The 16893-nt window shown below is 39.3% G+C and overlaps 1 protein-coding gene across 1 annotated transcript in view; it reads left to right on the top strand.

The window, feature by feature from the left end:
* Positions 1 to 16680, top strand: part of lmln (leishmanolysin like peptidase) — a 32974-nt gene extending 16294 nt beyond the window's left edge. The window contains exons 5-17 of the mRNA XM_022228990.2: positions 1326 to 1504; positions 1938 to 2043; positions 3197 to 3291; positions 3851 to 3968; positions 4657 to 4764; positions 5684 to 5871; positions 6230 to 6362; positions 7998 to 8087; positions 8695 to 8764; positions 9860 to 9990; positions 11274 to 11481; positions 11923 to 12072; positions 12591 to 16680. Coding sequence (XP_022084682.2) covers positions 1326 to 1504; positions 1938 to 2043; positions 3197 to 3291; positions 3851 to 3968; positions 4657 to 4764; positions 5684 to 5871; positions 6230 to 6362; positions 7998 to 8087; positions 8695 to 8764; positions 9860 to 9990; positions 11274 to 11481; positions 11923 to 12072; positions 12591 to 12697 — 1683 coding nt within the window. The 3' untranslated portion in view covers positions 12698 to 16680. The remainder of the gene's footprint in view (positions 1 to 1325; positions 1505 to 1937; positions 2044 to 3196; positions 3292 to 3850; positions 3969 to 4656; positions 4765 to 5683; positions 5872 to 6229; positions 6363 to 7997; positions 8088 to 8694; positions 8765 to 9859; positions 9991 to 11273; positions 11482 to 11922; positions 12073 to 12590) is intronic.
* The last annotated feature ends 213 nt before the right edge of the window (positions 16681 to 16893 follow it).

The raw sequence follows: 16893 nt of genomic DNA, 5'->3' as shown, positions 1-16893 counted from the left end.
ACAAATTGTTTCTGTCATCTGACTTACTTCTGTTTATCAGAAGCATGAGAATCACTTGAATATGCTTTGACAAATTCCTTTGTCAGCCAAAGGAGTGACTGGTGCTTTGTGTTTTATTGTTAGCCATCTGCCAATTTGTGCAAAAAGAGCTGTGTCACAGTCACTTAAAGTTAACCATGTGTGACACAAGCATACTTTTCATTCGAGAGGTGCTGAGTGGTTCAGCTACACTATTTTTTTTTTCAGATGTGCTGGCATGCCATGCATTGACGGAATGATTTCATGTCACATGATATGCAGTTAACCAATCAGATGACAGGGATTTATTCAAGTGTTGTATGAAATGGGACAGTGATCAACCTGACTTTGTGCGGGTAGACTGCGTAGTAGGGTCTCATTATACATTAACTCTAACCCCCTAGGCTCTTGTACCAGAAAGCATACCGAACCGCACAAAATCCAATAGATACATGTATGGTACATGTCCTTGTCGATGTACATGTACTTGTGCATTGAGGTCACTGTACCAAACCCGATAAACTCCAACAAAGTGACTCTGTTGGAGTTTGAGTGATATGGTATGGATGGGTCTATGCAGTATAGGATGACTTGCACTGAACAGTACCAAACCTGACAAAATCAAGCATAGTCCAACACTTGGTACAGCAAGCCAGACATTGCACAAAGTGAACCCCGTGTCCCAACTCGCACAAAATTCAACACCATCTCCCTGGGCCTTTCATCCCAAGTCTCACAAAATTCAACAAGTTCCTGAGGTACGGTACCAAACCTGCCAAAACCTCACAAAACCTGCTGTTGGAGTACGTTAGGTTTGGGGTAGTTAGGGTTAAGCTGCTTCTCTACCATATCAAAAATTGACAGCATGTACATGTAGTTGTCAACTACTAGTTTGTTATTTAACCGATTAATTTTCTTCTGGCTATTTTTACAGTCAAATTATTTTGGTTCAGTGGAAGAAGGCGTATATCTAGATGTTTTGTACTGTATTTGTTGTGTTACACGTGTATTTGTAAAGTCTTAGTGTGTTGTTGTCTTTGTGGAACTTTGTTTATTCCTAACTGGGGACCCCACTCGACAAGCACTGCTTCTTGGGGGCCCCATCCACATACATGTACCTGTATGTACACTTTGTGAAACTGTTTTTATAGAATAATGTTACGTGGAAAATAAAGTGAACTGAACTGACATGTTTGTAAATCAGACTGTATGACCATAACTGCACTTACAATATATTGAACTTTTTTCCTCAAACACAACATGAATGGTAAGGATAAGTTAAAATTTTGCATTTTTTGTCACATTAGGCGTGCTACACTTGTGATAATACGCAGAGCAACTGCAGAAAGAGCAGCGGCGAGACGGGGCCCGGTGTGGCTGACACAGATTTCATCCTGTATGTGACGGCCGAGAACACAGTTGATTGTCGGATTGCAGACACCACGGCTCACGCGTCATTCTGTCAGTTGGAGGCAAGCCAAGATAGGTTGGTTATGGTGCCGTGTGACAGGGTACTGCCAAACCTTTTGGAATAATTGGCTTAGGGCTAAATTTGTTAGGCTCGTCAGGGTTTTTGACAAAATCTGGATTTAAGCCAGTTATTCCAAGTAAGCACTTTTTTGAGTTAAAAGAGCCTTGCACAGTGTAAATCAATGGAAACACTCAACATGTTCACACACACAACACCCATTTTGGACAGGATTCCACACCGAGCACAACATGCACATCATAGCAAAGAGCCCGGTTTGTACTTTTTTTTTAATACAAACTGAAAGAAACTTGTCTCAGAAAGAAAATGGCCATCTGACTCACTTTTGGAGTTCCGGTCGCATATAAAATGTACGTACACTGTCTGAAAAGAGTTTTTTCATGTTTTTCATTTTTCACATTATCTTGGATTTGTGCTGCTTTCTCCCCAGGCCCATTGCTGGTTACATCAACCTGTGTCCTCAAGCCTTGACCAGTGACCCTGTCCAACGCACCATGCAACTCACTACAGTGCAGCATGAAATTATTCACTCATTGGTAAGCAAGGTGTTCATTCCTAAAAGGTTTGTCTAGCCATGGTAGCTGGGCAGGGTCCTGTATGCATGGAGCATGTCCTAGAGCCTTGACAAATTATGGAAGAATCAGAGTGATGGAAAGTTGTTTCGGACTCAAGTTTAGTTTAGCCTTTTTTTTTGGTTTGATTTAAAGAAGTGGAAAAATTTCAGTAGATCTTGTTCATAGGAAGAATACATGTATACATGCATGTTGGGAAGTTTAACAACAGGACTTATGGACAATGCATCCATTCCTTTGTGATTTTTAAGTAAACTTTGTTAGTTACAGCTTTTCAAGTATCAAACGCTAACATCAACATTTTTGGTATGCTTTAACCGGTATTACCTTGAGACCGTGGGTGGTAAAAGACTTCACATATTTGGTCTGGAAGGGATGAAAAGGAGTTGTAGAAAAATGAAATCCCTTGAGAGACCCTTAACAGAAACGTTGTAAGCTAGAAAGCATTTCAATCACCGAGATATTGTTATGTTTGCTTTCGTGCTTTTGGGGGAATTTGGCAGTGCAAAGTTTATTGATCGAAAAGCAATACACAAGGAACAGACATGTATCATAGTTGATCAGAAAAGTGAGTGTATCAAGTCTATTTAACCATGACCGGCTTCCAATAAAATTCATCAACATTTGAGGGTACACACTTGCTTTCATAATCACGAGCTACAATAATGCCAATTGAATCATGACGATGAGAGTTAAATAGAATTCAATCTCCATTTAATATACTGTATGCGAAATCACTATAAATACCAACAACTGTGTAATCTCGTGGATAAACACGTACTTGTACTTTATCAATGCAACCTTGGGCCAATTTCACAGAGCTGTGTGAGCAGATTGTGCTTAAGCATGAAAAAACCTTGCTTACTAAACAAAGGTTACCAGCTGAAGCTCTATGTGATTGTCATGCTAACCAAAAGACAGGTACTGTAAATATCATTCCAAAACAATATACATCACAAGAAGTTTTGGCTGGTAACCTGATTTGTCAAGCAAGGTTTCTACATGCTTAAACAAATTCTTCGCTTAAGCAGCACTATAAAATGGCCCCTTGTTTCTTTCTACAGTTGTACGTGTATTTCTGTCATTTTCTTTCCCTTTTTTCCTTCAATACCTTCAGGGTTTCACTGCTGCTCTGTACGCTTTTTACCGTGACAGTGATGGAAATCCTTTCACTCCCAGAGATCCTTCTGGTTTGCCACCATTCAATGAAAGGTAAGTGGGTTTCCTTGGGAAAAAAAGCCCACCCCTGATAATAAGATGATGTGCAGGGTCATATGTGCAGATTTTGCCGTTTAATTATTTGTGTGATTTTACTTGTCAAATTGGAATTGCCGATGCATTTCCTGTTGAAAAACCTACATGTCTAATATAAGTATACAACGTGTGGCTAGTGCTTCACCGCCATCACAAAGTAAACCAGATATTATTTGTGAAGCACGAGTTGGGACCCGTCCCCATCCCTGAGAATTGTTTTCATTCATCTTGATTGGGTACTACTCGGTGAGAAAGGGTGCTGTCTTTTTAGAAGGGTCGCTTCAGAATTTTGGACAGATTTTGGGCACTGAATCTGCAAAATTGTGGTCATGTATTTGTTGTTTTAAGTATTCGTCACAGCCCTGAAATCCTGACAACAGATGGATACTAACTTATTTGGAGGATGGATGGGTGTTTTTTTGTTTCCAGTGGTTGAAAATCCCCCCTTCTTTGGCAATGTAGCAACCCCCTATTTGTGGAATAGTTCAGTGCATACTCTGTATGTCTTTTTTGTCAGTCTCGGATTGTACCAGTGGAGCAATAGGGTAATCAAGCCGATTAAACGGAGGGACTGGGTTGTGCGTGGGGGGAGCATCTCGCACACAGTCAATATGATGGTCACGCCCAATGTTGCGGTAAGTTGCAAATGTATATCAAAGCAATACATTTATATATAGGTAATTCCAGAAATTAGGGGTCCAAAAATGAAACATTTTCGTATCCCTGTTACATCTGACCTTTGTTATTTCAGATAGAAATATCCCCGGAATTGATTTCAAACTATTACTATTTGTTTGGCAGGTAATTTGCATTATTTCAGCACTCTTGGAAATTAGAAAATGTGTTCAGAACTTACAAAATCATGTCAGATGTGACAGGGACACGCACACAAAAAATGGACCCCAAATTTCTGGAATTACCCAGATATACATGCACTTCATCTGTGTGACGTTTATTTACAGTAGATTTTTTTTTTATTTAATAGTATTTTTTACCCAGAAATCTGGAAATAAAGAATTTTAGGAGAAAAGAGTAAACATGGTGAACCTGGTTACTCCCTTCCCAATTTTTTTTCAGTTAGTCAGAATCTGAGCCTCCCTTTGTTGATATTTTTCCCCCAAAGTGAGTTGAGTACAACTTTTTGTGGATAAGCGAGTCATTCTCAGATCAACCATGCCAGGAAGTCTGTGTACTCAAACGTTCATTTGTAACTCTCAATTAATAATCTCTTAACAGAAAAAAATCGGTATCTGCCCTATGTATTTCTGTGACTGGTATCAATTAAGTTTTGTGACACTTTTTAATGTTTTGGTTCCTTTTTAGAGGGAAGCCAGGAGTCACTTTGGCTGTTCATTATTGGAGGGGATGGAATTGGAAAACAATGGAGGCTATGGAACAAAATTAACACATTTTGAAAAGAGACTTTTGGAGGTAAGATTTTCCTCTTCACATGTGTTTTGCTTGCCACATCTGATGCTGTTTGGTTGGGTTTGGCTTGTGTCAGTTCGATATGAGAATGCAGTGTTTGCGAAACATCTGCTGGGCTTGCTTTGCGACAAATTATTATTATTATTAAGTATTTCTGGTAACCAAAACAAGTCCCTTCACAAGTCCAGTCACAAGTCCCTGCACAAGGCCAGTCATAAGTAACAGCGTGAACAATGACAGAAAATTTATTTTTTCACAATTCATTTGAATAGATAATTTTGGATTTTGTCCTACACGACATGTATTTTAACACTGTATACTCGGTGTGTGCCCCTGAAGGCTTGTGAAAAAAACCACAAGCGTACTCGGGTGGACTTGAACCCACGACCTCCTGCTTACTAGTGCGGACGTCTTAACCACTCGACCACTGAGCTTGCCGGTGTCGGCTGGTTGGTTTGAATCAGATGTAGCAGCGGGTACCGCAAACAACTATTGTTAAAATACTGTACCCGTCGGGCAGGGCAAAATCCAAAATTAATTTACATCTCTCCGGCGCAAATCCATCTTTGAAATATTTATTTGAAAAGCTTGTGAATTGGCTTGAGATTGAATGACTTGTGATGGACTTTAATACAGGGACTTGTGATGGACTTTAATACAGAGACTTGTGATGGACTTTAATACAGGGACTTGTGATGGACTTTAATACAGGGACTTGTGATGGACTTTAATACAGAGACTTGTGATGGACTTTAATACAGGGACTTGTGATGGACTTCAATACAGGGACTTGTGATGGACTTTAATACAGGGACTTGTGATGGACTTTAATACAACACTGTGTAACATTAAATACTTTTAAGAAGTGATATCAAGTTGAATGTGTTAGGATATTAACTGGGAGTTTTGTCATCAACAACAGAACGAAGCAATGACTGGGACTCACACCCATGAACGAGTCTTTTCTCGACTCACTCTTGCCGTCTTGGAAGACACTGGCTGGTACCAGCCCAACTATGACATGGCCGATCCGTTAGATTGGGGAAGAGGTCTTGGATGTGACTTTGTGACAAAGAGCTGTAAATATTGGATGGATACCAAACGCGATGCGTAAGTCTAAAAGTTTGAGTTTACATTGTTTTTCCCAATCATATAAAGACAGTGAATGTTTTGATTTTGGAGACTTGCCATTGGTGGCGTCCTGGATAGACGCAAAATCAGTCAACTGTGTTCATTTTCTGTTATATTTGTAACTAACAAAGGCCTCCTGTTGTGTGAAAGTGGAACACTTTGTTTTGGGTAAAATTGAAATATGAAAATTTTCAGATGATTTTGGATAACAACGTATCATAATATGATGCATTCTTTGCTTTCAATTTCCAAAATATCTCAGAGAGGCATGATCCATTGATGTTATTGAAATGCCTCGTGATTGTCTCGCAACCCGTCTGACGATTCTTTCTTGCAGTGAGGAAAGTTTGTCCCCGTTCTGTGATAAAATTCGCGAGGAGCCTTTCACACTGACCTGCAGTGTTGGCAGGGCCTCTGTGGCTTTATGTAACCTGCATCGCTACGACGAACATCTAGCTCCACAATACCAGGTATGCAAATACTGGTCCCATGGAATGAACTGTGTAACTTTTTACTTCCCAATTCCACATGTACAGTCCTGTAAATTAACAAAAAGAATTCTGATTGTCCTGAAATAGTTATTGTTCCATTTCCGTTTACTGAATAATACCTAACTTCTTATCGTTGATCCGTTTGACTTTTTCAGTGCTTAAGCATTTGTTCCTAAAGCATGCTGTTCTTCATTTCATTGACAAATTCAATTGGAACTAAACAAGGACGAGGGGAAAGCTTTTCTTAATATGACAGTCCAGCACATCAGACCGTTATGTTTACTTCACGCTTAGCTGCTGCTAAATCTTAGTTTCCACAGAATCTGGAGATTGCGGGTCTGATTTAAATTTTTGTTTGAAGGAAAGACTTGTGGTTGTGATCTAGTTTTGATCACAATGTTGGAACGTTGATATATGAATTTCTAGAGGATTGGTGCAGTTTGATGAAAGTGACGATATTCCACTACCTGTTAATCATTTGAGCTGTGTTAACATTGCAATTAATTACATTGTATTTCTGTTGAAATGAATACTGAATAAGTACCGAATAGTTCGTGTATTTTCTCCCTCAAGGGTGAGATTTGTCAGGATTTTTCCTGCTTTTAGATTTTTTTATCAGGAATTTCCTGATTTCAGGATTTGTTTCACAATTTCTCTCAAAATACATGTATGGAAAATCTAGAAATTTACCACTAAGGTGTTTATACGTAAAAAATTTGATATACATGTAGGACTCAAGAAGTGGGTATTTGAAGTGGTGCATTCAGGCAGAGGCAAATGAATGCCATAGACCCTGCTCATGATGTGGTGGATATTTCCCTTTCCTCAATCTCATCCCTGCTTCCTGCATTCAACGTCCTTTTAGTTTACTATTTTTTATTGCTTTTCCCCATAATGAGACACACCCTTCCCTATCCTGCTTATTTAGTTCCTCCAGTTCTGTTTTTTCATTCTGTAATGCCCGATTCCTTTTGTTGTAACAATAATATTTACTCTGGAAACATTAGCACATGTATCTTTTCCACTGTTTCTTTGATTGAAAAACATACATTTATCTTGTGATTCCATCATGATGGGTGAGTGTGTTTTCCGTTGAACATGTTTTATCCTAGTTTGCAATTTGAGTCGTCGAGGCACATGTTTACTCAGGGAGCTTTCTTTTTTTCTTCTTTGTTGGTCACCTGCTTTTCTTTGCCTTATTTTTGTCTCTTGTATAGAATTATTGTCTCATTATTGAATTACGAGTTAAGTGCCGATGCTGTGCCCTGTAGGTAAATCTTTCCTTGACACAAGCAAGGATTACATTTAACTTATTGAATTTGAAAAGAATAAGGGTACCTCCTGTTTGGTTCTGTCAAACCTTGCATACTGAGAATGGATGTCAGAAGCTGCTGCCCAGATCAAAAAACAAAACACAGAAATTGAATTGTGAAATCTACCAGTAAAAATTGCTTGACCATTTTCTTGTTCACTGTTACATAAACATCTAGACAGTTTTCTTACACTTTGACATTAGCACATGTACATGTACAATGTGTTTGGGGGGTGATCGCATGTAACGAATTTCTGTTCACTGCAGTTATCCACTGTTCTCTTTTCCTGGTCCATGCACAGTATTTTGATTCATTGCCTGGTGTCAGCAGTGAAGACGTAGGGCAGTACGGAGGGACCTCAGAACTGGCAGATTACTGCCCATTTCATCAGGTAAATTGTCAAAGTTCTTGATACCGTGTCATCATTGCCGTTCTCCAATTACATTTACGCACTTTGAAAAACATGCACATGAAATGTGCGTCATATGGACATGATGGATAATGTAAAACACTTGTAACCTGGCACTAGGCTTGAACTACACGATGGAATGGTTAAATAAATCACGCCAACTACATGCTGGCAGGCATAGCTGTAAACGTACACGTCATAAGTTACACATTTAAATGTAATACAGGTTTGCGTTTCCAGTTATCAAAGAGTTTGTTTTAAAATTGGTAACTTTATGTATAATATGTGCCATAAAGGTAACTCATGTACTTATCAATCCTCATGGCACAAGTGTGCATAAACTTGTTTGCTTAAAAGATAGCTGGGGCTCTAACCTAAAGGGAGAATGTTTCTTGAACACATGGTCTTTGCACTGAAGTACATGTATATGTACATAGGGGTCTCCATTCACAAAGGTATATATGAACATCATGCTTATGTATTTTTGGTCACAGAGTAGGATGAAAACTGCATGTACATTGACAAATTAGTACTGAGATAAAAGCTTAACGTGTACTGTATGTTCCCTTGTTTGTCCCAACTTTATCAGCAATTCAATTATAAAGAGACTAATGGTGCTAAGAAGTCAACAACGTGTGGGATATCATCCAACACACCGAGTAAGTACAGGAAATTGTCCCAGGATTCTCGTCATTTCACTTGGTGTCATTGGAGTATGCAAACATGCCTATCGTTTCTAGGATATGGCTTTAGTTTTTACGGATGAGGCACATGTGCACATGGAAAACAATATTAGCTTTGTAATTCATAGGCCAACTGTACATAGCCTTGGAATGAGGAAATCAGAGTCAGCATTTTTTTTAGCGCATACGTACAGGTACATGTATCTTGACTGTTATTGCAAATGAAGTAATTTTCCTGTGGTCGTAGTTGTGGCTGGAAATTACATCATGAAAAATATGCACATAAAGGGAGCCTACGGTGAGTGACTATGGCTGCTTCCCATAGATACATGCGTATGGTTCAAGTCACAGCGAGATATTTTGGACATGGCCTTCCTGTAACTTGAGGCTTTGTGTCCATATTGTAACACAGGCACAGAGAATGGACCATTGAGTCATTACACACAGTGGTTTGGGGCAGAGTTGACAAGGTTCCAAAGAAAATGGCCAAGGAAAAAGGGCTAAAAGGCATTTAACATTAGGGTTGTGTTGAATCTTCAAATATTTGAATAATTATTAAATGTTTCAATATGTATTTTCAAATCAAATATTCCGAGGCGAGAGTCAGTCAAATGCAAAAGAAAAATTTGATTATTTGGTTGTAAAATTGCGTTCTAGAAGCTTATGTCATGGTGTTGCGAGTAAGTGTAAAGTCACCCGTTGCATGTGCCCATCCTCTTCTGTCCAGTTTTTCTCTACTTAATTCTCATGGTATGTCAAGTAAGCTGGGGCTAGGGAAACAAATCACAAATTAGGACCAAACATCAGTTTGCCTCTTCCTTTACCCAGGAGACAGACCCCTATCATGAAATTCAATGAGGGAGACCATTACAAATGCCTGTATTTTGTTTTTGCTTAAGAAAGGAATTTGGGCATAACTGAATATTCTAATTTATGATCCATTGGAAGGTGGAGATTGGAATGTACGGTTGTTTCAATTGACTCTGCCTTATCAAACCTACACAGCTTTGTTTGTTTTCTACCAACTCTTGTTAGCCCAAATTTGGATGTGATTTGGATTGTTTGCACCAGGTCGCAGTGAGAATGTAGCGGCAGAGTATTACGGTATGCGATCGGCGTGCGTGGAGCATGCCGATTCCTGGAGGCAAGCCCAGTGCGATCAGTACCAGGAACAGCAAACATGGGGAGCAGGCTGCTATCAGGTGGGTCATGAGTATAGGCATTGCATGGATTGGAGTGATGGTGGGGGAGGGGCTAGAAAGAAACAGTGGGAGGATTGTGATGTATGCAAGTACATGTTTAACGATTCCTGGAGGCCAGTCCTGAGTGGTCAGTACCCAGAACACCAGACATGGAGAGCAGGCTGCTATCAGGTGGATTATCAAATCTTTATTTGCATTGTATGGATTAACATGATAGTAGGGGAGAAGCTAGGGCAAGATAGTGGGAGGCTTATTGCTGATTCCTGGAGGCAAGCCCATTGCAGTTACTTCCCATGAGCAGCTCACATTAGCGTTTTTGAAGCATAACAGACACAATAGGAGGGCGCTGGACTAAAACCAAGGGATTTTACCCAAACGTAATAGCGCCCCCAACTGTGTCCACCATAAATGTACCACAAATAGGCTAATTGGGGACAGGGTGCTTTAAGATACTGGTAGGTGTTAACAAAGTAATAGACACTGATATTTGTTAGTTTGATTATCCGGGGGGCGGCTTGGGGAGGCAGGGCCCTTGCATTGGGGAAAAATGTATTCCTGGACGTGGAGCTTAATGCAACCAGTACCAGTCACACAGGACATGGGGGATATAATATGTTGAGTGTATCAGTGGACACTGGTAATGTGTTGGTTTACCTTCAGGAGGGGGCAATCAAGGGGACATTTATGATGGGATGTCAGGAAATGTGTCTTAAGGTCATCTTTTCAATAACTGTGTTTCAGAATGAGTAAACCGAGCCCTCTGTTTTTAGATGTATCATTTTTGGCATCCTGATTGAAGTGGGTGTTATATGGGTAAACATTGCCGAGGGTTTCCTGTTGGATTTACATTGAGCAGGATTCTTTGAAAGGCCTTTAATTTCCTATGCAGCTCTGGCAACTTGTAACTCAGTCTGTCAGATTTGTTGTATGGTCATGCTTTGAATCAGTCACTTGGTGGTTATTAACGGTTATTACCTGTAGGTGTGTACATGCATACTGTTAAGCAGGAGGTCTTAGTAGAAATCTCATGTTGGTAAGATAATTTTTTTCTTCCAATCTCTTAACTGGACAAGACTTGGCATACAGTGTTTTTCAAAACGCATCAAAGAAGGATAAGATAAAACCAGGTGTTGACTTTCAATCACAAGCATTTCTTCAGCTATTGTTCTCATGTGTAATCATCTCTCTCCTGTGAGCGCCAGTATTTGATCAGTCACTTCCACATTCTTTCTCCCTTCAAAATCCTGTTCTTAAACCCGCCATATGCTTTGTGTCCCGATCAGTATTCGTGCAGCAGAGATGGACTGAAGATCACTGTGGAGGGCGTGAACCACCTGTGCTCCTGGAAGGGCCAGCAGATCCAGGTCAGCGTGACGTCCAGCGCCTACCTCCACACAGGCACCATCATCTGCCCGGCCTGCCAGGAGCTTTGCGGAGCTGCCTGCCCGCCGGAGGAGGTGCCCGGAGTCACAGTGGAGCTGACTGTTCGAGGTAAGGAGAACTGGTCACAAAAAAAAGTTATAAATGAAAGGAATGTTCAATTTACTGGTAAATTTGGGAACTGTGTAGTCGTGGGATTTGTGGAGGTTAGCTGAATAATTGGGCCAACATGCTTGCCTTGAAGGGCCCATGTGAGGTAATTTCTTGTAAATAACCTTATTTTCAATTTTGGTTGTGCTTTTTTGAGGGCATTTTGATCCCCACAAAAAAGTTGCCGTAGCACGAGATCTACATGTAGTACAGCTTTTTTCAAGGATTTTTTCCTGACCGTGGGAACCCTGTTACATCAGCCACTTTCTGAAATTAGACCCAGAATATCAATGATTTATCTGTCAGAAGTGTGATTGCACGAATGAAGTGCTATCGACAGAATCCCACTAACCTTTATGGATTAGCCTCAGCAAACCCACTGTGTTCTCTTATCACCCACAGAGCCTGGTGATGAGGGGGAATGTCCCAGGCTAGCCTATGACACTGTGGGGATCTGCGTCAATGATTGCGACAACTGCAGAAGTGATGAGAAATGCTGCAGTAACGGCTGCGGACGTACGTGCCAGAAAGTTGTCGTCCAGAAATCAACTTGTGAGTACAGTTGTCGCTTCAAACATCTCTCCATATCTTTTTGCTGTATGTGACCCGTCACCGCAAAATGAGCGTGAAGTCGCATCCTGCTCTGTCTTATTTTTATCAAAGTCACATCAAAGTGGAGGTCCATTTTGGTTTTTTTTGTAATATTTGGAAAGAGTTACCTGTCTCCTACTTAGTTCCAAAGATTTCACAGGATCAGATATTTAAAAACGTCATTTTCTCAGCAGTTTTGATGATAGCATTATTCGTGCCTGGTCTGAAATGTTGAAGCAGTGTCAGGAACAAAGACGCGAAGCTGTCAGAATAATGTCACTTTGTCACCTGATACTTTTACCCATGTTTCTTACCCAAGTGTTCCATGTTTATACCAGTGGAAAGCCCTTTTTCTGCTCAATTTTGAAATTCTGACTTTCAGCTCAATTTGTGGTGACAGGTCACACACCAAGTTATTGTTTAAAGAAAGTTGAAACAAAGTCCTGAAAAAGTTGTTGCTTTGTTTTTGTCATCTACAGATGAGCCATGCCCAAGCCAGGCCCCAGAAACCATCAGGTCAAAGGTCATGCTACTCACTAGTCTAATGTCATTGTCTTTCACCTGTATTTTGCCTCAATTTTTTTGATATTCTATTCTGCAATGCCTTAAAGTTAACTTAAGATCATGTTGATCATAATTATTTGATGTTCTTCAAACAAAATTGCCTAAGTTTACATATCTATTTTCTGTGGTTTTATTTGGTCACACATTCTTGCAAAATTGAATAACTTCAACTTTCCTCCTTCTGTCAGAGACATATTTGTAAAACCTTGATTTAATTTTCACTGAGACATACAGTATTACTACAAATCTTTGCAAACAATTATGTAAATTTTCTGTAACATTGAAATTTCATTTCAGAATTTCCGGTTTTCCTTTTTTGCAATAACCATCCACCGACTTTTTCTGTGCATGAAACATACCTTATGCCTTTTCGGTCCACGGACCAAGTTTTCGTCTTTGAAAAAGATCTTTTCTCCTTCTCTTGGTTAAAATCTCTCGTGTTCTCAATGAATTTTGACTTCAACTCAGGGTCCGTCTTCACTTCATAAACTGCCATTGAAAAGCCTACTACAGGCTGTGTCCAAAGAACTTGGCTGCGGCTAGAAATTGCGCATGAGTCAGTGTGAAGATTGCAGCCAGTTTGCATAGTGTTGCGTGTAATTTTAAGCCATACCCAAGCAATTCAGATGTAACCACAGGTTAATATGAGTGCCTTGCACTGCATGCTGGCAAGCGGCGTGTGCACATTTTGATATATTAGTCTGCAGGAGGTTATCTCTGAATAAGGGAAAAAATTGAAATCATTTCTGTTCTGCTTCTGTTTTCAAACTCTGAACCATATGGTAGTTTTAAAGTTTAGATCAAGGTCATTCCCAGCATGCAGTGCAGTGCATTGTTGTTATGAGCGGCTGCTCATCTGAACATCAACACATGAGACTTTTTTAGCACATGTATAAAGAAAATTAAGTCTCATGCCTTTAAAAGAAGTCATTACTTTTATATCTGATGGCTGGTAATAAATATTTGTAACAGAAAGTACAGTAACTTTCATTAACACCCTGTATGGCTACAAAACCCAATATGATACAACAGGTGTCAAATTTCTTGAAATTTGATGTATTACCTTCATTGCATTTCTATTGATATAGTCACGAATGCTTTAAATACTGACACATTCCACAGGCGGAGCCGTGTGTGTAGTCCCTCCACTCAAAGGGCAGATAGTTTGTGATTGACAGATGATACTTGGTGAATCACTTTCTGAGAGGATGACTTTAGTTCGTAAAATACGTGAGGGTCTGAGCAAAGTTTTTTGCTGTCAAAATGAAAAATATAAAAATATATGAAAAAGGAACAAGTAAGTGATTGTAATTAGCCTGTCAAGAGTGAATGAAGTTAAGTTTTGAAAGTTCTCAATGAAAAACGTACACTACGTCTTTGGGATTTTGTGAATTAAGAACTGATTGAAGATCGAAGCTCATTTCATTGAAGTGTTCATTTGTGTTGGGCACTAGCTTGATTTGTAATTAGAAGGTTTTGTATTCAAAAAATCCCACTGGATCTTGCTACCGGTTTGTGCTATCGAATCTTGCTATCTGAACTCACTGCATATTTCAATTTACACATATACCGGTATACATGTATACATGAACTTCACTTTTTTCCTACTCATACTGGTGTCGGAACTGTCAAGTAAATAGTTTGCACTTAATCTTGTATTTTTTCTGCACTGAAACACAATACTAGGACTTCAGTTCTTATTCTGCGCCTACTAAGCACGCATTGTAATATTTAATCAATTTGTGCAATTGGATGTGAATACTTATTGTCATTTGGAAAAACTGATATTTTGAAAGATGCTACATTATTACTGCTCTCAATGTTTTAGACCAATACTTCCCACAGTCATCAAATAACATGTTTAATAAACAGAAGCTCCGTCTTGGACCCTCCAGCATAAACAGTATAAAGTTGTTTCCAAGACAACCAAAGTCTGTGGTTTGAATTTTCTTGAAGATTTCACCTACCATCAAGCTTGATAGTACAAAATGATTGTGAATTTTTACTGTTCAAAATTGACTGCTCATTAAAAACTAGTTTTGAAGACATTTCTCTGCTGGAACAATAAGGTTGCACCAAGTTAACCCTTGTAAAGGTGAATATGAACACATTTTGTAACTAATATGAACGACGCACATACACAGACATGTACAGTGTATTTAAACATTGAAACAATGTGGCACGTTGCTCTATTTTTGTAGTTCTTGTGTTTTGTAAACTTTGTAGAAATTATGAATGTCGGAGAGAGTTTCGCTCAACACGTAATCTCAATTTGAGAATGCCCATTGGTGCCAATAAAAACTGAACTAATCCATAACAACATTAATGGGCTGTTTAAGTCAACATTTTGTTGTCCCCACATGGATTTGTGTTTCAAATTTGCACGGACGTGATGACTGCATCATCAGCTGAATTGCAGGTCTTGTGATATTTTAAAGGTGCACTCTTTAAAGCCTATACCTCTTAAAGTACATGTCCCATTGTGTGGAAGATAAATAGAAAGGAAAGTTTGTACTTAATGTGAAGTTTTGTCCAGGGGGGAAAAATCATAATTGTGGATAAAATTGGCCAGCTGACAATCAATACCGTTTAGTACTTTTTAAACTGTTGTTAAACCCACAACACAAGCCCTAAGTGTATGTAATACACAGTCACCTCCTGTATTTTGAAAGCAATTTTGGTAGAAGTCAGTGTAATCGTGTTGTATCACATTTTTATGAAAAAATGTACAAAGAAAGCATGGTTGTATATACTTTGATCTTCTGTACACTTTGAATACGCTGCAGTGTCATTCTCCCAAGGGAATGTTATACGTGTATTGAGCAATGTAAATCTTTGCTGTTTTGAGCGATACGGTAAAACTGACCTTCCAAGGTAAATCCATTGATTCCGTTGATTGTACATTCTCTGCCCTCCCCAGAGGAAGCTGAAGTAAATTGGACTACTCAATGAGTCACTGAGGGAGGTTAGTTTTGACCACTGCCTGACATAGGAAATATTTGTTTGTATAACAACACACTCACAGTTTTGGCAGTTATGAAAAGATACGCATATATTAAATGAAGAACCTCTGCCAATGTATTTCTATTTCAGTGGGCAATCAGAAAGGTACTTTTTTTTTTCAAACTGCCTCTTGATGAAACTAGTTTCCCCCACTGCAAGTGAGCAACGGACATAAGTTTGTGCTTTTAGATGCAGAGCTCGTTTTGCTATTGGGAAGGAAATTACTGACAATGGAAGCCATTGGATAGCATGTTTGATAGTATCTTTTGGCTGGGCAAAAATTGGTAGTGTCTTTGAGTCTATCATAAGTCCCTGCAAGTCCATCACAAGTCATTTAGTCTTAAGGTAAGTCACAAGCAATTTGCGTAAACTGTGACAAAAGTATTCCTTTGTCAATGTTCACTTTGCTTCAACTGGTCTTGTGAAAAGACTTGTGACAGGACTTGTGAGAGACTTGACTTTCGCACTGGCAGAAATTGTCGTGCGAATGCCACATGTACTCTCTTTCCAATTGCAAGAAAGAATCTGTGAGGTGTTAGGATGCGGATTTTTGTTTTTATAATAATGGCATTAATTTAATTGCATGTACCTTGTCTGTGATTCCCTGTTTTCCAAGACGCACAAACAATTTAACCTGTCTGGGAACATTTCAACTTGGGCCAAAATGGTATTTCAGATATTTTAAAGGGCAAATATGCATTTAGCTTGTTACTTGAATATGGTGGTTACAGTTACTAACATTTGGTGCTTTTTGTTGTAAAATGGCCCAATTTACGAAAGAAAAAGATTGCCTTAATTTTTTATTCATTGCTCTTCAGTGTTTGTCTCGCTCCAATGTCTTGAGTTTGTTGAATTTTGTTTTCATATATCTAACCCCCACTGAAAGCACACACTAATTCACAATTTCAATTATGCTTATTATTTTAAACTGAAACCTGCATTGCTAATTCTGATGTAAGGGAGGACCTCATAGTTTGATAATAAAACTTCCAAGAAAGTAAATTGTGAAGCTTTTCCAGTTCTTGGTTGTTGTGATCTTGTCTGTTACACCTTGGCTCTTGACACAAGAAGTAACCATAGTGCTGCAGTAGAGGCTTTGCGTGGTAACCATCTTGCAGGGCAGTTCTTTTGTTCCACAGGGAAACCTTATCTGTGCATACCCTGAAAAACAAACGCACTGGCCTGCAAGACGGCAGACATGCAAACCCTCTATAC

This window comes from Acanthaster planci, linkage group LG08 (assembly GCF_054643075.1).
Source record: "Acanthaster planci isolate LZ-2023a linkage group LG08, COTS_SCS, whole genome shotgun sequence".
In the NCBI taxonomy this organism is placed as follows: Eukaryota; Metazoa; Echinodermata; class Asteroidea; order Valvatida; family Acanthasteridae; genus Acanthaster; species Acanthaster planci.
This window is presented reverse-complemented; position numbering and strand designations above follow the sequence as displayed.